At 35.4% G+C, this 23,449-nt stretch overlaps 2 protein-coding genes across 6 annotated transcripts; one reads left to right on the top strand and one right to left on the bottom strand.

The window, feature by feature from the left end:
- Positions 1-385: 385 nt before the first annotated feature.
- LOC109611884 (uncharacterized) lies at positions 386-15,671 on the bottom strand. 3 transcript variants are annotated; one of them, XM_059124658.1, is made up of 2 exons: positions 15,545-15,641; positions 386-1,685 (listed from the first exon to the last, which is right to left on the bottom strand). In XM_059124658.1, the coding sequence occupies exons 1-2, from the start codon at positions 15,568-15,570 to the stop codon at positions 434-436; spliced, it is 1,278 nt and encodes a 425-aa protein (XP_058980641.1). In that variant the 5' UTR covers positions 15,571-15,641; the 3' UTR covers positions 386-433. The 3 variants fall into 3 exon arrangements, 2 of the variants coding, with proteins under 2 accessions (XP_058980641.1, XP_019890832.1); XM_020035273.2 differs by lacking the exon at positions 15,545-15,641 and adding an exon at positions 3,330-3,481 and having other exon boundaries at positions 388-1,685; XR_009342558.1 differs by lacking the exon at positions 386-1,685 and adding an exon at positions 6,962-8,878 and having other exon boundaries at positions 15,545-15,671.
- Positions 15,672-17,493: 1,822 nt separating this feature from the next.
- Positions 17,494-22,814, top strand: LOC101892895 (uncharacterized). Of its 3 annotated transcripts, none has more exons than XM_011292443.3 (2): positions 17,494-17,653; positions 20,925-22,813. In XM_011292443.3, the coding sequence occupies exons 1-2, from the start codon at positions 17,628-17,630 to the stop codon at positions 21,949-21,951; spliced, it is 1,053 nt and encodes a 350-aa protein (XP_011290745.1). In that variant the 5' UTR covers positions 17,494-17,627; the 3' UTR covers positions 21,952-22,813. The 3 variants fall into 3 exon arrangements, with proteins under 3 accessions (XP_011290745.1, XP_058980707.1, XP_058980708.1); XM_059124724.1 differs by lacking the exon at positions 17,494-17,653 and adding an exon at positions 17,972-18,051 and having other exon boundaries at positions 20,925-22,814; XM_059124725.1 differs by lacking the exon at positions 17,494-17,653 and adding an exon at positions 19,882-20,067 and having other exon boundaries at positions 20,925-22,814.
- Positions 22,815-23,449: the final 635 nt, after the last annotated feature.

Below are 23,449 nucleotides of genomic sequence, written 5' to 3'. Positions count from 1 at the left end.
ATAGAGGTTCCCGTTTTGGTATGGCCCCATGCAACAGAATAACCCACTTTATGCTTTTTTTATTTGGTTCGGCCCGGCCGAAAGAAACACGTATTTGAAATTCTCAATGGGCATCACCTCATCGTCAAATTACCTATACAGGTTCACGTCTTCTTATAGAACCCATATAATAGTACCTCCTTTCTTGAAAATACCATGAAAAACTTTTGAATAGTTTCTCAATATTTTGTTTTTATGTGAAAATACAATGCTTTTGGATATGGCCACCCGACATCGGCTCTGCAAATGTAGCTTCAAGCTGTTACACACTTGATATATACGATTAATATAAAACAACAAAAGTATATAGTTAAAAAAAAAAAACAATATATTTTGAAATTAGAAAAAAAAAAAATTAGTTTAATAAAAACTATTCTTAAACTACAAGTATTTGTCATTCGCCAACTTCGGTGTTAATATTTGCCGCTTGGAGAAACTCTTCAACCTTTCTTCTATTCGCATAACCGTATATATATTGCTCTATAAACTGTGTCCATACATTGGAATCCTGGGCCAAAAGTATTAATTCTGGCCAGGTGGGACCAATTTTTTGCAGTCTATCCTCAACGGTTCTGTTGAATGTAAAACTCGGCCGACCTACGCTTCTACTGCCCTGGGGGTTCCATTGAAAACTCCTCGCCGTCATAATTGTGTTTGGAGTTCTTAGGACTTCACCAATAAATAGCCATTTCTTGTAACGAATTTGATATTGAATTGGATCTTCACCACATCTATTGAGGAGCTCCCTTTGGTCACGAGGGTGTGTTGGTAGCATGACCCTCATGCAATTGTTTACAAACTTTTGAAGCTTCTTCATTGCCCACTTGGGTTCACTCCATGTCTCACATCCATAGAGCAGGACAGGTTTTACCCTTGAATTGAAAATTGCCATTTTTTGCTCGATCGTATCCGCAGACACAAAACGCTCTCGAAGATCTTGAAAGACATATTTAGCACTGGATAACCTCTGCTTCACCTCAGCTTTTATTCCTCCAAATTTGCTGAAAATACTGCCGAGGAAACAAAACGTTTTCACGTCGCGCAATGTAACGTCATTTAGTCGGACAGGTGTTTTGCCACTGGTCGAAATTCGCATTATCGTGGTTTCCTCTGCACTAATTTGTAGACCCACTTCACGGGCGCTCAATGCTAGCTCCTGAAGCTTCCTTTGTATAGCAGAAACTGTTCTTGCCATTAGACAAATTTCATCTTGAAAAATCAAGTGATGCAGTTCCGTTTCACCCCACCTTATACCATCGGTGGCATTGGCATTGCTTTTCTCCAAGACTGAGTGTAAAACCAAAAAAGAAATCATCCTCGAGAGGAGCAATTCAATTGGCTCTCTTTCCTTAATTTCCAGTTGTTGCCAGCTTCTGTCCCAGATACGAAGGCGACACGACTCTTCGCCGTACAGAATATGAATAATTTCTAGTATTGTTGCTTCATCTACTCCAAATTTTGCCAGACATTGGGAAATTGTACTACGATCAACTATGTCGAATGCTGGATCGAATTTAATGTGAATAAGGAACAATGGTGAATTCATTTCGATGGATTGTTCAGAAATGATTCGTAGAACTGAGTTACAATATAAGAAACTCGGGCAAGTTGCTTGCATTGCGGACACTATTTTATTGTAAATGGATCTGCAAAGACAAAATGTAGGTTTAATAAAGGTAACACAAAAACAAAAAAAATTATATATTTATTAAAAATGTATATATTATATACAGGGTGAGATAAAAAAATGCAACCAACTTGAGACTGCTGTCATTTTTAAGCCACTCGTACGACAACTGTTAAAATTATTCCAGTGACAGCTCATTATATTGTTTACAAGCCTACAAAAGCATTTTGGTGAGAATTTTCCAGAAAAAAAGTTATTCGAGATGGAATTCAAGCGTGATAGTGTGATTTCTTTATATTTGACTGGAAAACCAAACCACAAGTGACTATCGTTAGAGCACTCCAGCATTTAAATGTGAATAAATCTTTTGTGTCTCGTACCATCGCTCGTTACCGTGATACTGGTAGCCTAGTAGCGAAGCCCGACGTCAAGGAAGTGGACGGAAGGAAACAGCAACATCAGCAGAAATGGTTCGAAAAGTAAAGAAGCGACTTGATCGAAACCCGCGCCGCAGTGGCCGAAAAATGGCTCGTGAGCTGAACATATCGCAATACTCTATTCGGCAAATATTAAAAAATAAGCTCCAGCAGTTTGTAAACAAACAAAATGATCGTGTTTATTAGCCTTCGGTTGGCCACCAGAACTCAAGCGTCGGTCATGGTGATGATGTGGGCCGCCATAACAGCCGATGGTCGCTCTCCGCTCGTATTAGTAGACCGTGGCATCAAAATAAATTCCGAATATTATCGCGAAAATATTCTGGAGGGTGTATTAAAGCCTTGGGCAGGCAAACATTTTGGCCGCAGACCTTGGACATTCCAACAGGACTCAGTACCATCGCACTCAGAACGCGCCACCCAAGAATGGTTGCAAAATGAGGTTCCTCGCTTCATTTCCAGCGCACAATTGCCACCAAAATCTCCGGATACCAATCCGTTGGACTATTGTGTATTTTGTCAATCACCTCAAGCAAGCGTTTCGCCGGAAATGGGCCAAAATACCGCAGAGCAACATTCGGGCAGCGTGTGACGGTTTCATTGGCCGTTTGAAGACCATAACTCGTGCCAAAGGTGACCAATTCGATCAAATCTTAATCTTATTTTTCTCAAGAGCTAAACTACAATATCAATCGTAAGATATCTTATTCTTAGAACAACACCCACTTATCTTCTGTCTACTGAGTGCATTAGCACTTGGGCATTGCCTTTATTATCAGTGCACCCCTGCTGTTCACAAAAAACTATGCTGCACTTATTTAAAACACAAGAGTGTTCCCGATATTTATGACTAGGGCAATAAAATATTCTATGATCGAGCACTGACTAATATAACGACAAAATAATTTCACAACAAAGTCTAATACTTTTACCATTTCACTGCACTGTCATGAACCCCAATCTCCAGTTCTTGGAGAAACATCAATATAATTATTATTTAAGACGCAAAAAGTGTGAAAGAAAACTAGCTGCAGAAGGTTGACCAAAAACACAATTCGTTGCCGATATTTCAGATATCCTAAAAAAATGTAAAACGGCACACAAACTTCTAACAACACAATTTCACAATAATTAGTATAGAAATCTGCAGAATCAAAGCAACAGTTCCAACACCTAGTACTCCTTTAAATTCTTTGTAAATATTTAAATTAATATTTGGGACTTACTTTTTTTTTCTGTTATTTTCTTCCATGATTTTTTGGTTTGTTTTTTATTTATTTATGTTTCCTTATTTCACAACTACTTTTTTTTACTTGAATACTTGTGTTCACTTTCCTTGTCAAACGTCGTCTGAGCGACTCATACTAAAAGTGTGGCGTATATGCGAATATTACTGAATGTGATGCATTTACTCAATAGCCTAGCAAACGAGAGCGGGAGAATAATGGCAAAGCAAGTACATTTTTGAAGGTTCTGGAAAAGAGAAACAGAGCGCAATATACTCGTCATCACTTACTGATTACTAGATTGCCCACACCCCCTCTGAGAGAACAATAATAACGTATTGTAACTTCTCATTAAAAGGTTCGTTCGATTACTTTTCCAGTAACATTTAATCAGTAAGAAATGACTGAGAAAAAAAAAACAGATTTTCTCTTTCGAGAGAAAAAAAATTGTAAAAAGTAAACGAACAGCATTTTGCAAAACATTTGTAAGGCAACAGCTGAGCTATCTAAACAATTTAACATTAATCGATTTTATATTATTTATTTTTCATATTTTCTCACATTTCGCTTAACCATTGTTGAAAATAAGTTTTTTTCCGATTCCTTAGATCGATATTTGATAAATTTTCAATCTCTCAGTAACTCATATTTCTATATATATTTCGCCTCTCTCACTCTCTCTCATTTACTGGACTTTTGGGTAAACAACAGGGGTGCTCAAAACCGTGTTCTAGAACATGAAGAGAAAAAAGAGATAATTTAAGAGAAAATTAAAATTCTGTTTTTCTTTATATTTTACTGTTCTATTTAATTGTTTTTAAACACGAATGTTTGCCAAAATAGTTTATAAAGCAAATGGATAAAAAATATTTGTATAAATAATGACTTAACACTGTTTTGTTCTTGATTTAAATAAGCAAAGAGAAATTTGACTGAAAACAGATATTTCTTCTTGAGCACCCCTGGTAAACAAACAGCTCCCAGTAAAAAAAATTGCAAATTATAGAGTAAACGAACACTCCTAATGGTTGCATACGGAGCAGCTCCCTTACACCTTCCCGAGCCAAAACAAATGAGAGTAAAGAAGTAAAAAAAAACAGCCAAGTTTGGCCGGGCCGCATTTTTAATACCCTTCACCCCTTAAATGAAACCGGTAGAAAATGATCGTCTATGGGGAGGATATACGAAGATGTGGACCTGCATAGACAATTTTCTTTCATCGGCTGTAGTAACCTTTACGAACTACAAATACCAAATTTGAAACAATTTCGATGATAATGAATAATAATCATCAAAAACCCGAATATCGGGAGGTAACGTTATATGGGGGATATAGAAAAACGTGACCTGCTACTAGACAATTTTCTGGCATAGATTGTAGTATCAATTATGAATTTCAAATACCAAATTTGAAGCAAATCCGTTGAATAATGTAGCTTAAATCACCAAAATACCGAAAAAGGGAGGTACCATTATATGGGGGCTGTACCAAAACATGGACCTACATGGCTCATTTTTAATACCAAAAGTCCTGCAGACATAATATACATTTGAGTAAAACTTTATCAACCTACTTCATTTCGTTCAGAAGCTAAAGTGATTTCCACAGACGAATAGACGGACGGACATGGCTAAATCGACATAGAATTTTATGCTGATCAAGAATATATACACCTTGTGGGGTCTAAAATGTGTATTTCGAGTTGTTACAAACAGAACGACAAACATAATATACCCTCCATACTACAGCCTGTTACCCTCCATACTACAGCTCAGGTCTTCGTATGTGCGTTATTTTGATGATTTTAACTACACTATTAACCGGATTTTTTTCAAGTTTTGTAATTGAATATTGCCTAGATCTCAAATATAATGGTTATATTCGGTGATTTTAACTGAATTTTTAACGAAGTTTTTTTTTTAAATTTCTACATTCGTTACAAGTAATGGAGGGCCTGGCCGAACTTACTGCTTTTTTACTTGCTACTTGTTTTAAACGATTGTCAATGCAAGACAAGATTGATGAAACCTAAAGAAGAATCCAAACTTATTTCTCTCTTTATTTATTTATTATTATTTATTTTTCTATTTTGCTTACCTCTGTTGTAAACGTTCCCAAAGAGAGATGTTTTGCAAGAGGTTATAATCCCGACCTGCTAACACTTTTACATGATCGTCCACCACGTGTTGTATTTTTCGTTCAACAGGAAATAATTTAAGGATTTTAATAACATTATCTAACCTAATCAGGAATTTTGTGATTTCAATAGGTTAGATTGGAAAACCTACCTGGCAAAATGTTTCCACGTAAGCTCATCCACGGAAAAATTAAGAATCTAAAGCAATTTGAAATTAGCACATCCACCTTTGCATTTTCTGTAATTTACCTTGTAACATGGATTTATGAATATAAAATTTGACAATGATTGCATGTCTTTACCTTCTTAATTCTACTAGGTGCTCAGCATTTCATTTAAATATTTTATTTACTTCTCGATATTGTAGAAGATTTACATACTTACTTGTCCAGGAACAACAAAAGTAAATAAAACAAATTATTAGGTTTCAGAAGGTTTGTTTATTAGATTTTGAAATAATAGAATAGAAAATACCAGAGGTAATTTTTTGTCGTTGTTGTGAATAGTTGGCGACCTGTTAAATTGTATTTATTTGTTTCCTGTTAATTAGACCTTAGGTCCTTAAATGAGAAATATAATTTGTATGTGTCCCATATTTTGATTCCGATATTTCGATTATCTTTAGTAATTATTTTCAGGGATTTTTATACCCTACACCACATAGTGGTAAGGGTATTATGTCTTTGTGCATTTGTTTGTAACATGGAGAAGGAAACGAGATAGACCCATAGTTACTTTTGAGAACCTTCATAGAATCACTTTCTGAGTCGATTTATGCATGTCCGTCCGTCCGTCTGTCCATGTATTCTTGTGAACAAAATGCAGGTCGCATTTATTATCCGATTGAGATGAAATTTTCCAAACAATATTTTTTTGGCCCAAGGACGAACCCTATTGAAATTGGTGAAAATCGGATCAAATTTAGATATAGCTCCCATATATATCTTCATCCGATTTCGGGTTAAATGTGCACCAAATATCCACTATCAGTCCAAATTACCTGAATTTTGGTACACCCAACCGAGTTCGGCCTAGAAGCAAGTATATCAAATTTGGAGAAAATCGGTTCAGATATAGCTATAGCTCCCATATATATCTTTCATCCGATTTGGTGTTTAAGCCTCTCACATTCGTAATATGCACTCCACAAGAATGATATTTGGTACCAGATATAAGATGCAGCCCAGAAATAGATGTTTGTAATTTTAACGAAATCGGTTCAGATTTGGATATAGCTCCCATATATATCTTCATCCGATTTCGGGTTAATTGTGCACCAAATGGCCGATATAAGTCCAAATGGACTGAATTTTAGTACATCGGACCAAATTCAGCCTAGAAGCAAGTATATCAAATTTAGTGAAAATCGGTTCAGATATAGATATAGCAACCATATATATGTTTCATCCGATTTAGAGTTTTAGTCCCACACATTCGTAATATTCACTCCACAACCGTGATATTTGGTACCAGGTATTAGATGGAGCACAGGAATAGCTGTTTTAAATTTTATCGAAATCGGTTCAGATTTGGATATAGCTCTCATATATATCTTCATCCGATTTCGGGTTAAATGTGCACAAAATGGTCAATATCAGCCCAAATCACCAGTCTAGAAGAAGAAGAAGAATACGTAAAATTTGGAGAAACCCGGTTCAGAGATAGCTATAGTTTGTAAAATGCACGATAGAATTAGATAGATTTTGATTTTGTACCAAATATCTCATAGAGCTCTGAAATGCCCTGTATAAACCTTTTTACGAGAGCTCTACTAAATATGCATAGTGGTGTGGGGTATCATATAGTCGGCCCCGCCCGACTTTTGAGCTTTCCTTACAGGTTTCTAGTAGGAATAGGCTAGTCTGCCTCAGTGTTACTGTCATACTATTTTACTAGTTTCTAGTACGACCAATAGTTTTGTGTCTGATGAGGTATTAAAGATGCCGCAAAATGTCGTTAGTTTTGTTTTATGAGCGTTTTTCACAAATTAAAATGTTGTCAATATTCTCACAAAAAATTATTCTGAGGACGATTTTAGATTTGGTGTAAAAAATTGTATCTGAATTTTTTTTTTTGTGGGATGGGTTGATGGGGAATTAATTTTGCTGGGGAAAATACGAAAAATGGCATGGTATCTCACAGAGAGTTTTTTGTGTCTCCGTTTTCATTATGTTTCACCTGAAGAAATTGTTCAACTGTTTTCTTATCGGCATAACAGTGAATATACACATCTAGAAACTTTTTCCAAACATGAGGATCTTGGGCCAAACGTATCAAATCTGGCCAGGTGGGTCCAATTTTTTCCAATCTATCTTCAACAGTTCTCTGCAACGTAAACTTTGGGCGTCCGTTGTTTCTCTTGCCTTGTGGATTCCACTGGAAACTCTTTGCGGAGATAATTGTGTTTGGTTTTCTTAAGATTCTACCAATAAATAGCCATTTCTTGTAACGAATCTGGTATACAATAGGATCTTCATTGCACCTAGTAAGAAGTTCTCTTTTAGGGATCTCGCGTGATTGTAATATCTCTCTCAGACACTTATTTACAAATTTTTGCAGCTTCTTCATCTCCCTTTTGGGTTCAATCCACGTCTCACACCCATCAAGTAATATCGGCTTTATAAAAGTATTGAAACATTTCATCTTTTCCTCGGTCGAATATTTCGGTGATTTCCAATATTCTCGCATTACCGTAAAATTTTCGTTAGCAATCAGTATGGATTTCGCCACATCAGCAAATATGCCTCCATTTTTGCAAAAAATACTGTCGAGGTACCAAATATAGCGAACATATTTTAATACCGCATCCTTGAGCTTAACAGGCTCGGTGTTGTTGTCTGATATACACATAATCTTGGTTTTTTTTCTGTCGATATTTAGACCTGCATTACATGCATGCAATTCCACTTGCTCGACTTCAGACTGGATTGCAGCAACTGTTTTTGCCATAAGACAAATTTGATCTTCAAAAACCAAATAGTGCAGCTCTTTTCCTTCCCAAATTATACCATCTTCTGCATTAACATTGATTTTCTCCAAGACAGAACCAAAATAGAAACCACTCTCAAGAGGCAAAATTCAATTCCTTGTATTTCTTTTATATCCGGAGATTGCCAAATTTTGCAACAGGTGCCAATTCGACGGGAGTCATGTTGAAATAAGTAAAGAATTTGCCTTATAGTATCTTGATCAGTTCCAATTTTCTCCAAACATTGGGAAATACTGCCCGGGTCAACATTGTTAAATCTTATGTCGAATGCAATGGGTATAAGGTACAATGGTGCATTCATTTCTAATGATTGTTCTATAATAATTCGGAGACTCGTAGAACATTGCCGCAAACTCGGACTGGCATCTTTGATCGTTGACGATATCTTATTGTAAAGATCATCCATACGGTGGGCTTGGCATCTGTGAAAAAGTGACATTTTGCAATAAAAATAAAAACAATTTATTTACTTAAATACTAATAAGTATTACTTAAAACAAAATAATAAAGAGTACCTAAGGCCATAGAACATATAGCATACTACTTTGAAGAATATGATAATAATATAATGAACATACCAAGAGGAGTGTTCACCTTTGCTCCGGAGGTTTTACGAAGTTTTAAACCTTAACAAGTCGAAAAGCAGTAAGTTCAGCCGGGCCGAACTTTGAAGACCCTTCACCATTTGGAAATTTTGAAAAAAAAAATAATAATAAAATCCTCAAACAATTCTGTTAAAATTTTAAAAATACCGAATATAGCCGTTATTTTGGGTTCTATACGACGTGGACCTATATAGGCATTGTTTGTCATAAGCCATTACCATATTCAAATTCGAAGCTTGAAATAAACGGTGAATAAAGTAGCTAAAATCATCTAAATATCGTATATAGGCAGGTATCGTTATATTGGAGCTGTGCAAAGACCTGGACAAGCGTAGACAATTTTCTGGCACAGGTTGTAGCAACCATTACGAACTTCAAATACGACATCTCACAAAAATCTGTGGGTATTGTACCTAAAAGAGTCAAAACACCGATTATATATACGAAGACCTCGACCTGCACAGACAATTTTCTGCCATAGGCTGTAGTATCCATTACGAACTTCAAATACCAAATTTGAAACAATACCGGATAATAATGTCGCTAAAATCACGCGTGTCAAGAATATATATACTTTGTTGGGTCTGACATGAGTATTTCGAGAAGTTACCAACAGGATTACAAAGTTACTATACCCTCCATAGTATGGTGAAGGGTATAAAAATAGATACAAGCAAAAAAACAAGAAAATGCAAACATAAACTACTCATGCCTTTTCATAAAAATTAGAAATATTCGGAAGAGTTTAATGTGCATATTAAAAGGGAGACAAATCTCATGTTCAATACTTCAACCAGAATTTTCAAAGAATGTTAATTATACCCTCAGTCATATGGCTACAGAGGGTATATATCGTTTGCTACGGTCAAAACGTGCCTAGTCGAAATAACGGTTTTGGAACCTAGGTCTCTTTGGACCAAATCCGTTTCAGAACATTTGGTGTCGATCTGGCGATGTCCGTCCATCTGTCTGACTGGTGCGCACCATAACTCTCGATGGGAGTATCCGATTTGATTCAAACTGGGTAATATTTTTGTTAAACTTAGATCGAGTTCGGAGATGGCCAATATCGGTCCACTCCTTCTGGTACCTGCCCCACAAAAGGTCGAATTTTTCAAGGAAAATAATTTTTTGCACAGAAAGAGAAAGGATCCGATTTTGCTTTAACTTTGCGTCAGTGCTAGATCAGGTGTGAAAATGGACAATATCGGTCAACTCCATCAAGTACCTCCCCCACAAATGTTCAAAATTTTGAATAATTACAACCCTCATAATATGTGGTGTAAGAGTCCGATTGTCTTCAAATTTCACACATCCCAATATTTTTATTAACCCAAGGTCTGGTGTTAAGATGAAATATTTCGGTCCGCTCCTTCTGGTACCTCCCCCACAAATGGTCGAAATTTTCAGTAAAATATTTTTTTTTTTTGCACAGAAAGAGAGGCGATAATCCGACTTTTGCTCCAACTTTTCAGATCCTAATATTTGCGTCAGTGCTAGGTCTGGTGCGAAAATGGAAAATATCGGTTCACTCGTTCTAGTACCTTCCCCACAAAGGGTCAAAATTTCAAATAATTTGCAACTCTTATAAAATGTCATTTAGGAGTCCGATTGTCTTCAAATTTCACCAGGGTCTGGTGAAATATATCAGTCCACTCCTTCTGGTACCTCCAAAACATGTTCATGTGTAGAAATACAGGGACAGTACATTTTTTAACTTTTAATTGCATGTCGATAACATTATGGAATTTCGTGAATAATGAACCGAACTCGAACATGTGGTACAAACATTTTTGAGAGTCTAACCAAATTTGAATGTAAAGAAATATATCTCAATACTTTATTTAATAGGAATTAACTTTGATATTTTCCAAGGATCTCGAAACTATCCGTTAGAAAGGCAGTTGTAGAATATTGTAGGGAAAAATTGAAACGCCAACGAAGTATGAAATCTTGTTCACCGTCAAGTACAGTTTATTTCTGGTTTTTGATCGAAACAAAAGTTTAAAGATTTCTTTAATTATTATTACATTCCCCTAAAAATAGAGTTTTACATAATATCATGTAATTTTTCTCATTTAAATTTAAGTTTTAGAACCTCAACCAGAAAAGAAAGTCCTAAAGTCGGGCGGGGCCGATTTTATGATACCCTACACCACTTTGCTAATTTAGTTGAGCTCCGCTTAATAATTAAAAGTTTTTATGGGAGAATTCAAACATACACGCTATGATTATAATTTTAATTTAAAGTTCAAAGGACTAAATGTGCCGAAGCATTTGTATCTTTTAAATTCGGACTTGTATTGCCCATTTGGTGCGAAATTAATTTGAAATCAGATAAAAATATATATGGGAACTATATCCAAATCTGAACCGATCTCGATAAAATTTGGCAAAGATATTTCTGAGCTGTATTTGATATATTTCCCTGAATATCGTTGTTACGGAGTGCATATTACGGCTGTGGGTAACAAATACAATAAATCGGATGAACAATATATATGGGAGCTATAACTATATCTGAACCGATCTTCACCAAATTTGGCATACTACCTTCTATACTAAATTCGGTCGTATGTGCCAAATTCCATCCCATTTGGACAAATATTAGACGTTTGGTGCACAATAAAAGGTAAATCGGACGAAGTTATATATGGGAGCTATATCCAAATCTGAACCGATCTCGATAAAATTTAGCAATGGTATTTCTGAGCTGCATTTGATATATTTCCCCAAATATTGTTGTTACAGAGTGCATATTACGGCTGCGGAGGACAAAAATAACAAATCGGAGGAACAATATATATGGGAGCTATAGCTATATCTGAACCGATTTCGATAAAATCTGGCATACTTATTTTCAGGCCTAATTTGGTTGTATGTGCAAAATTCCATACTATTCGGGCTGATATTACACGGTTGGTGCACAATAAAAGGCAAATCGGACGAAGATATATATGGGAGCTATATCTAAATTTTTGCCGATTATCTCCAATTTCAATAGGGTTTGTCCTTGGGCCGAACAAATGTTGTTTGAAAAATTTCATCTCAATCGGATAATAAATGCGACCTGCATTTTGTTCACAAGAATACATGGACAGACGGACGGACGGACGGACAGACATTCATAAATCAACTCAGAAAATGATTCTATGCCGATCATCAAAAGGAACTATGGGTCTATCTCGTTTCCTTTTGCCTGTTACAAACAAATGCACAAAGACATAATACCCTGACCACCTTGTGGTGTAGGGTATAAAAAGCGCAACTATATTGTATGTAATGTTTTTCTCAGACTTCTTTGTTGAATTAAAATCAATCATCAATTCATCTAATTGTCGTCTAATGCCTATCTAATATATGAAGTTACATCTGTGTGTGCACAATGCACATTAACAACATTGGCTGTCTCGTCAAAATGTTGCTGGCGAGAGTGCAAAAAAAAATAAAAGAGAAAAGTTTTCAGCGGATTTTTTTTGCGCATACATCTTCCATCTGAGACCACAGACAATGTAGATGCGACCCATCCAAAGCCTGTATACAATTTCTACTTACATTTACACAGCGATGGCCTAGGCCGTCAGACGAGTCCGTAACCTACCGACAATGTAAGCGAATGTTGGATGGGTCCGAAATCTACCGACATTGTAAGCGAAGGCTAGATGGGTTCGAAATCTATCGATTGCGATGGACACATTTTATTATATTTTGTTCTTCATTCTAATATGGATTTTGTTTCACAATGTAATAGCATCGGATGCTAGTTGTATGGTATTAACCAATGTTATTTCATTTTTTCCTATTGACAAAATAGCATACATTTGGATGGGTATTAAATTGTAATGGCCAGCGGACTGCTGGGTTTAAAAGTATTTGATTGGTTTGCGATCAGAGCACCAAGACTTTAAAAGAAAATATCGGTTTTAAGAATATATCGGTAATGAGGTTAGATAAACGTTTTATTGTTGAACAGAAACACCATTCATTGATATCTCCTTTGTCAATTGTATGTCTGCGCTTTCACATTGTAAATCTATGATTGCACTCGGTCAAATGCTTATACGAAGGAGGAGAGGCGGTTGGCAATATGCAAAAACGTAGTCTAATAAACAAGTTGTTCCTTGTTCTGCTGCTAATTCAGTGGGTATAGAAACAGAACTAATTGCAATGTAACTCAAATCGGGAATGTCCCAACATTTGTTTCCTTGCGACTACGTTTTTATACCCTACACCACATAGTGGTAAGGGTATTATGTCTTTGTGCATTTGTTTGTAACATGGAGAAGGAAACGAGATAGACCCATAGTTACTTTTGAGAACCTTCATAGAATCACTTTCTGAGTCGATTTATGCATGTCAGTCCGTCTGTCCGTCCGTCCGTCCGTCCGTCCGTCCGTCCGTCCGTCTGTCCATGTATTCTTGTGAACAAAATGCAGGTCGCATTTATTATCCGATTGAGATGAAATTTTCCAAACAATATTTTTTTGGCCCAAGGACGAACCCTATTGAAATTGGTGAGAATCGGACCAAATTTAGATATAGCTCCCATATATATCTTCATCCGATTTCGGGTTAAATGTGCACCAAATATCCACTATCAGTCCAAATTACCACCCAACCGAGTTCGGCCCAGAAGCAAGTATATCAAATTTGGAGAAAATCGGTTCAGATATAGCTATAGCTCCCATATATATCTTTCATCCGATTTGATCTTTAAGTCCCTCACATTCCTACTATGCACTCCACAATCGTGATATTTGGTACCAGGTATTAGATGGAGCACAGAAATAGCTGTTTTAAATTTTATCGAAATCGGTTCAGATTTGGATATAGCTCCCATATATATCTTCATCCGATTTCGGACTAATTGACCACCAAATGGCCAATATCAGCCCAAATGGCCCGAATTTTGGCACATGTGACCGAGATTAGCCTTAAAGCATATACAACAAATTTGGAGAAAATCGGTTCAGAAACAGCTATAGCTCCCATATATATCTTCATCCGATTTCGGGTTAAATGTGCACCGAATGTCCACTATCAGTCCAAATTACCTGAATTTTGGCACACCCAACCGAGTTCGGCCTAGAAGCAAGTATATCAAATTTGGAGAAAATCGGTTCAGATATAGCTATAGCTCCCATATATATCTTTCATCCGATTTGGTGTTTAAGCCTCTCACATTCGTAATATGCACTCCACAAGAATGATATTTGGTACCAGTTTGTAATTTTATCGAAATCGGTTCAGATTTGGATATAGCTCCCATATATATCTTCATCCGATTTCGGGTTAATTGTGCACCAAATGGCCGATATAAGTCCAAATGGACTGAATTTTAGTACATCGGACCAAATTCAGCCTAGAAGCAAGTATATCAAATTTTGTGAAAATCGGTTCAGATATAGATATAGCAACCATATATATGTTTCATCCGATTTAGAGTTTTAGTCCCATACATTCGTAATATTCACTCCACAACCGTGATATTTGGTTCCAGGTATTAGATGGAGCACAGGAATAGCTGTTTTAAATTTTATCGAAATCGGTTCAGATTTGGATATAGCTCTCATATATATAGCTCTCATATATATATATTTGGATATAGCTCTCATATATATCTTCATCCGATTTCGTGTTAAATGTGCACTAAATGGTCAATATCAGCCCAAATCACCAGTCTAGAAGCTAATACGTAAAATTTGGAGAAACCCGGTTCAGAGATAGCTATAGTTCGTAAAATGCACGATAGAATTAGATAGATTTTGATTTTGTACCAAATATCTCATAGAGCTCTGAAATGCCCTGTATAAAACTTTTTACGAGAGCTCTACTAAATATGCATAGTGGTGTAGGGTATCATATAGTCGGCCCCGCCCGACTTTTGAGCTTTCCTTACTGGTTTCAGAATATAATTGTTAATTCGTTTTGCCTTATTGTCGTCCTCTGGCCACAATTCATTGAACATTGGAGATAAGTTGATGGCGCTTGCTTCACTGGAATTTTACGAAAAACATATTCCTTCCATACCACATCCAAAAATTGTGCAACCATGAATTTTTTAACGCACGTTTCCTTTTTTTCAGTTTTCTGTTTTTGCTTGATTTTATGAATCTAAAATTATTTCTGATCACTTGTATGGCAGAACGGCGTTCAGTACAAAAAACAAAAAAAAAAAAACAAAAAAAAAAAGACAAATGACAAAAGTTCACGAAGGAGGCATTGCTGTTTTCCTCGGCAACGATTTTTGTTAATCGCAATTGTGTTTTGCCGGCAAAATGTAAAACATTTTTATTTTCCAAAACTTAACAAGTTTTTCAATACCATTAGAAATAAAAAATCGCGATTGTAAGAATCTGCTCCATAAAAACATGAAAATATTTCAAATGTTTATTCACAAGGCTCCGCAAATACGGTTTAACTTCCATTGTAATTTTCTTCGAGTAAATAATAAAAAAAAGAAAAAATTCATTTCGAGCTTACTTGCTGGAGTTTACTTCATAGTCCATGTTTAGAATCTCACTGCAACAAATATTTAACAACTTTCAAACACTTTGAATATTGAACGGTGTAAACAAAGCTTCCGAACGCGTTGGTTGCTAAACGTTGAATGAAGGGAAAAGATTTTGTCATCCTTCGTTAACAATTACTTATGGAAAAGACAGGGTGCCTCTTAGTCTTAGCAGCCGGAAACCAGAATATCATCAACTCTGATTGGACTGTTGAGGCGCCATTAATACGGTTGTTAACATTGTCGTTGTTGTTCCAATATCGATAAAGGTTTTGGCTTATCGAAATTATATTTTGGCGGGAATTGTCGTATACACATCTATAGAAAGATGTAGAAGTTTACATCAGCATTTAATTTTACAAACTATAGTATTCATTGTTCTAGAATACTAGTAGATAATTCCTCCATATTTTCACATTCGTTCAAACAATATGTGACAAAAATACTCTTGGCCAGTTTTGAGTCTTTAAAGGTGTAATCAATTGTATTGTTAAACAGGGGGAGAGTCCCAACGTAATGCAATAATGTATCCCCTGTAAGAAATTCCTGAGAGCAAATACGCATTTTTTTTAACAAAGGAAGCTGCAACAAGTAAACAAAAAACGATGAAAGAACCACAATGCGTAGCACACTCTCGATAACTGTTTCTTTTTATCGAAATTACTGGGTTCATCAGTGAGAATCGCCACCACGAAGCTGTTGCGCCGCCAACATTTCCATTATTCGGATCAAACTTCACAATTGTTAGAAGGTTCAGTGTTGGGAGTCCACAAATTCCTTTTTATTTGAAATATGATCCGCCGCCTCAAAATTCAATTGGAATGGCTAAACAATTTTCGATTTTAGTTTAATTTTTACGAAGGAGCTTCAAGCATGGTCAAAAACGTCGTCACTATTAATGGAACAACATGATGTGTATTTTCCCATTTGGGAATTTTAATATATCTTGTTTTGGAATCAATCCGCTAGTTAAAAAATAAAAAAGCAGCTCCGGCATCCGGTGTTAAATTTTTATACCCTAAACCTCAAGGTGGTCAGAGTATTATGTCTTTGTGCATTTGTTTGTAACAGGCAAATGGAAACGAGATAGACCAATAGCTCCTTTTGATGATCTGCATGGAATCACAATCTTGGCAATTCCGACTGAATTCATCCTAGAAACCAGTACTTCAAATATACTTGAAAATCGGTTCAGATATAGCTGCCATATGTATTTTTCATCCGATTTGGTGGTTAAATCCCTAACATCATCAGATATCAGATACAGCTCTGAAACACCTATGCCAAATTTTATCGACATCTGTTCAGATTTGGATAAAGCGCTCCTATATATATAATTTTATCCGAATTCAGATTTATTGTGCTAATATCAGCCTAAATGGACTGAATTTTGACCATTCCGTCCGAATTTATCCTAGAAACAAGTACTACATATTTGATGAAAATTGGTTCAGATATAGCTATAGCTTCCATTTATACGCTTCATCCGACTTGGGGTATTAAGTCCCTCACATGAGTAATATGCACTCCAAATACAGCTCGAAAATACCTCCGACAAATTTTACCGAGATCAGTTCAGATTTTTTGTTTACATTTTGCCACAGCTATTGCTGTTTTTTTTTAGTGTACATTGAATCGTTGTCGCTGGGGCTTTTTCTACTCACACAGTTTTTTTGGTTTAAATTCCTTTGGTGGGATACCAGAACTGTTAATGTATACAAAAATTCCCGGCAAAATAAAATTCCGATAAACCAAAATCGTTCATCGGTACTGGAACAACAACGGCAAGGTTAACAACAGTGTTATCGGCGGCGTAACAGTCAAATAACGCTGATGATATTCTGTTAGCCGGCTGAGAACACTGAGGCGCCCTGTAATTTCCATAAACAATCGTTATCGAAAGTTTGCAACGTTATTAAATCAAGGCAGCTTTGTCATCCTCTCTCCCGCTTTATTCACAGTCTTGCAATCAACGCGTTCGGAAGTCATTTTGCAACGTTCTATAATCCAAGTATTTGAAAGTTGTTAAATATTTCTTGTAGTGAGTTTCTAATCATGGACTATCAAGCAACGCCCAGCATGTAAGTTTAATTGAAATTACTTAACTTATTTTCTATTTACTCAAGGGAAATTAAAATGGGAGTCACAGCGTTGTTCCAGAGCGTTGTGAATAAACCTTTGACATATTCTCGGTTTTTATGTTTTTTATTTCTAACAGTATTGAAAAGCTTGTAGAGTTTTGGAATTCAACAATTTTGAGCGTTATGAAATAGAATTGTTTTACATTTTGCCGGCAATACACAATTGCGATTAACAAAAATCGTTATCGAAGACAACAGCATTGCCGCCTTTGCAAACGTTTGTCATTTCTGTCAATTTTTTTTTTACGAAAAGCCGTTCTGCAACACAAGTGATCGGAAGTAATTTTACATTAATTAAATCAAGCAAAAACGGAAGTCTGGAAAAAAGAAAAGCAAACGTACGTTAAAAATTTCATGGGGGCATCATTTTTGGATATAGAGTGGAAAGAATATGTTTTTGTAAAATTGCAGTGAAGCAAACGTCAACTACTTATCTCCAATGTTCAGTGAATTGTGGCCAGAGAATGACAATAAGGCAAAACAAAATAACAAATATACTCAGAAAAAACGTAGTCACAAATAAACAAATGTTGGGACATTCCCCGTTTGATTTTCATTACAATTAATTCTGTTACTATACCCACTGAATTAACAACAGGACAAGGAACATATTGTTTTTAGTCTACGTTTTTGCCTATTGCCAACCGCCCCGTCCTCCTCCGTAAATATTTGTCCGAGTGCAATCATAGAACTGCAATCTGAAAGCGCATACATACAGTTGACAGAGAAGATATATCAATGAATGGTTTTTTTGTACAACAGTAAAAAGTTTGCCTAAAACTTTAACGACGTATTCTTAAAACTATGGTTGCATCCTTCTTTTATATCCGCGTGCAATTATTCGAACAAAGTTGGTGCTCAAATCAAAAACGAAGCAAATATTTTTATAATTATTTTTTTATTTTATTTCTCTCTCGCCAGCAGCAACTTGACGGCGGGGGCACATACACGATGCTTGTAGTGGCGCGAATATTGGTAATGCCAATGTGCACACAGGTGTGACGTCATATGTATTCATGATTGATTTAGATTTAACAATGAAGTAGTAATCCACGAGTGCTGAGAAGAACATTACATACAATATGTTTGCACTTCTTGAGGTTCTAGAACAAAGCAAATTTGAATGAGAAAAATAACATGATAATAAATTAAAGCATATTTTTAGGAGAAAACAATAATAATCGAAGAAAACCTTTAATAAAAACGAAAACCAAGTAAGTCATGGCTATTGGCGTGTGGGGCCGACCATATGATACCCCACAACACTATAATATATTGAAAAGCCTCCTTAGGTCCAAACACATTTTAGTCGATTATTTGAAATAATGCCATATTGTCCTGCACAAATGCTACTTTGGTTTTTACCTTGGATACTTTCCTTATACTCTAAGTCATGCTGACAGGTATCCAAAACAATTTTACACAAGAGTTGTGGTTAATTTTAACCGCTAAATAAAATTCAAGGTCCGTGCAAAATGCTAAACTTCTGCTCTGTCCTAAGCCTTAACCTCATGCATGGTTTTTAATATTAACCTTTAAAACCACTGCAAGATCAGGAAAGTTTTTATTTCTGGTCCAAATATACATCTTGAAAAACAATTGGCTGTAATTCTGTCCCTTTCCCATTGGAAAATATCTTGAGAATCGGACGATAACTGCGACTTGAATATAATACTCCCAAAAAATAGTGTTGTGAGGTGAAAAATATTATCAAACGTAAAATTCAAGTCAAATATGAAAAAATCTCATGCGAAAAATATGTGACAAAATATGACAAAAAAAATATTTACTTTTTATTGGCATATTTTCACCGAATTTTCTTTCCATTTCTAGTAAGGAGCCATTCCCAATTTGTGAGAATTGTTCAAATACATCCGGCCGTTCTTAAGTTATAAGCGATCTACCTTACATCCCCTTCACTGATATATGAGATTGTATATATTTTGCTATATATGCGATATCTTGGATATGAGCATCAATATAACGGTCAGAAGCGACATTTTCGTGCATCGTGATTTCGCCAGGATTAAAAATATTCGCGGTTTAGTGGAAATGTATTTTTTTTGCATAAAATTTATGGTTTATTTTACCCGCTACATGTTGTCCGATGACCAAACAAAATGGTAACCTTCTGCCAGTCCTTAACCCGCCAATGGTGACGCACTGGTCTGTGAGACCGGTTGTGTTAAAAAATTCGTATAACTCTTTTCACCGTTATTCGTTTTTGTTGCGATTTCGAGTAGCTGTAGCTAAGTACATCCCCCACCGTCAGTTCATGACGAAACTGCTTAGTGAACACAAGTTCGTGTATTTTTGTTCTACCCTGGTGTGTGAGACCGTGAGTCACCGTTTGTGTAAGTAAAATAATCAAGAATTATTTTTTTACTATTGGCGTTTTTATTAAGTTTATTATAATTTGTTGCTGTTTTATTGTAAATATATGTGTACTTGTGTGTTTACATGTGTATGTATGTATGTGTTTTATAATATAAATTTTTTTACAGCATGTCTTATGAAAGCTTCCAGCGTCAGCTTGAAGATCTTCTACAAGAAACAATATTTGATTTTTTTTTGGAAGGATACCAATTTTGTTCATTTTATAAAAGTTCCTATTGTCGAAAGACTAATTAACATTATTTTCTTGAATTAATATGTGATTTTTTTATTTTTTCTTAATTTTAAAAAATGAATTGCTAAAACATTGTTATTTTTAATGCTTTATTTAAAAATGTCTGTGAGCTTTAATATTGAAATAAAAGAGCTTAAAATGATTAAATATCTTTATTTTATTGTCAAAGTGGATAAATAATAAAAAAAAATATTAACTATTAGTCATACGTTTCGAAAAAACTTCAGTTGAAAACCCCGGTGCGTGAGACCGGCGTCATCATTAATCAAAGTCAAATTAGCGTCACCATTGGCGGGTTAACTATTCCCCCATGCTAAATTCCGCGTCGATTTCCCTGGGAATCTGTTTTAGCTCCTTATATTTATAGCATATTAATGCAGGATTTCTTCCATATTTCGAAAAACTGTAACGGTAATTTAGCTCCTGTTTAATCCTTGCTAGACTCGCAACTAGCAAAAATCTCACAGTATCCTAACGAGGTTAAAACAACAGTCCGAATCTAAAGGCATTTGCAGGACAGAGTAACATATAAGTAAATAAATTGATTTTTTGTTTTAATTGCAAAATTTCACTTTTTTACAGATGCCAGCCCCAGCGTATGTATGATCTTTACAATAAGATATTGTCAAAGATCCAAGCTGCCAGTCCGAGTTTACTGCATTGCCCTGCGAGTCTCCGAATTATTATAGAACAATCTATAGAAATGAATGCACCATTGTTTCTTATACCCATTGCATTCGACACAAGTTTTAACAATGTAGACCCGGATAGCATTTCCCAATGTTTGGAGAAAATTGGAACTGATAAAGATACTATAAGGCAAATTCATTATTTATTTAACGATGGTTCCCGTCGAATTTGCTCCTGGAACAAAATCTGGCAATCTTCGGAAATTAAAGAAAAATTAGGAATTGAAATCTGCCTCTTGAGAGTTATTTCTCTTTTGGTATTACATTATGTCTTGGAGAAAATCAATGTCAATGCAGAAGATGGTATACTTTGGGAAGGAAAAGAGCTGCACTATTTGATTTTTGAAGATCAAATTTGTCTTATGGCAAAAACAGTTGCTGCAATCCAGTCTAAAGTCGAGCAAGTGGCACTGCATGCATGTGAAGCAGGCCTAAAAATCGACAAAGAAGAAACCAAGGTTATGCGTATTTCAACCAACAACACCACACCTGTCAAGCTAAAAGATGTGATATTAAGAGATGTTGGCGAGATTTGTTACCTCGGCAGCATTTTTAGCAAAAATGTAGGCATATCTGCTGATGTGACAAAAGGCATGCTGACGGCTAAAAATAATTTCAGCATATTTCGAAGATATTTGAAATCTTCGAAGTATTCGACCGAGGAAAAGATGAAATTTTTTAATAGGTTTATAAAGTCGGGATTACTTTATGGCTGTGAGACGTGGATTGAACCCAAAAGGGAGACGAAGAGGCTGCAAAAATTCATAAATAATTGCCTGAGAGTAATGTTACAAACACGCGTGGCCCATCAAAGAGAGCTCCTCACTAGGTGCAATGAAGATCCACAATTATCTCCGCAAAGAGTTTCCAGTGGAATCCACAAGGCAAGAGAAACAACGGACGTCCAAAGTTTACCTTGAAGAGAACTGTTGAAGATAGATTGGAAAAAATTGGACCCACCTGGCCTGATTTGATACGTTTGTCACAAGCTCCTCATGTTTGGAAATAGTTTCTAGATGTGTATATTCACGGTTATGCCAATAAGAAAACAGTTGAACAATTTCTTCAGGTGGAAAATAATGAAAACGAAGACAATTGAACAAAATATATGGAAATATATATTTTTTACTCACTTTTTTGCCACTTTATACTGTAATAACTTTATACTCTATTAACTCTTTTATATTCAACTAAATGGATAATATATTTAAATTTTGTAACACTTATAATACAGCAGACCACACATATGAGCACAAAAAACTATCTGTGAGATACCATGCCATTTTTCGTATTTTCGGCAGAAAAAATTATTTTCCCAAAAAAAAAAAAAAAAAAACAAGTTCAGATACAATTTTTTTACACCAAATCTGAAATAATTCTCAGAATAATTTTATATGAGAATATTCACCAAACTTTAATTGGTGAAAAACGCTCATAAAACACATCTTAACGACATTTTGCGGCATCTTTAATACCTCATCAGACACAAAACTATTGGTCGTACTAGAAACTAGATAAAATAGTATGATAGTAACACTGAGACAGACTAGCCTATTCCTACTAGAAAAAATACCTGAAGATGATTACTGAAGGTAATCGAAATATCGGAATCAAAATATAGGACACATAAAAATAATATTTCTCTTTTAATGACCTAATGTGAAATTATCAGGAAACAAATGAATACAATTTAACAGTTCGCCAACTATTCACAATAACGACAAAAAAAAAACAAATTTTAATGAGTTTCTTATAAGTGTGGTCTACCGTTTAAAGCTTTTTCATATGGTGGTGTCTTTTCTATCCTATTACTTCAAAGTCTAATAAACTAACCTTCTGAAACCTAATTATTTGTTTTATTTTCTGTTGTTGTTCCTGGGCAAGTAAGTATGCAAATCTTGTGCAATATCGTGAAGTAAATAAAATATTGAAATGAAATGCTGAGCATCTGGTAGAATTAGGAAGGTAAAGTCATGCAGTCATTGTCACCTACAGAAATCAGAGATGGAAACTGGTATTGTATGCAGTGAAAATTTACAAGGTAAATTACAGAAAATGCAGAGATGGATATACTAATTTGAGATAGCTTTACCTTTTTAATTTCTCCGTGGATGAGCTTATGTGGGAAAATTTTGACAGATGGATTTTCCTATGTAATCCATTGAAAGCACAACATTCCTGATTAGGCTAGAGAATGTTGTTAAAACCCTTAAAAAGTGTTAGCAGGTCGGGATTATAACCTCTTGCAAAACATCTCCCTTTGAGAACGTTTAACAGAGGTTAGTAAAATAGAAAAATAAGATAAATCTTTTGGTTTCATCAATCTTTTCTTGCATTGTTGAGAAATACAATCGTTTAAAATGCAACAAGTAGAAAAAGCAGTATGTTCGGCCGGGCTCTCCATTAGTTGAAACGAAT

This window comes from Musca domestica, unplaced genomic scaffold (assembly GCF_030504385.1).
Source record: "Musca domestica strain aabys unplaced genomic scaffold, Musca_domestica.polishedcontigs.V.1.1 3, whole genome shotgun sequence".
Lineage (NCBI taxonomy): Eukaryota > Metazoa > Arthropoda > Insecta > Diptera > Muscidae > Musca > Musca domestica.
The sequence above is the reverse complement of the archived record's forward strand: the minus strand, read 5'-3'. Positions and strand labels throughout refer to the sequence as shown.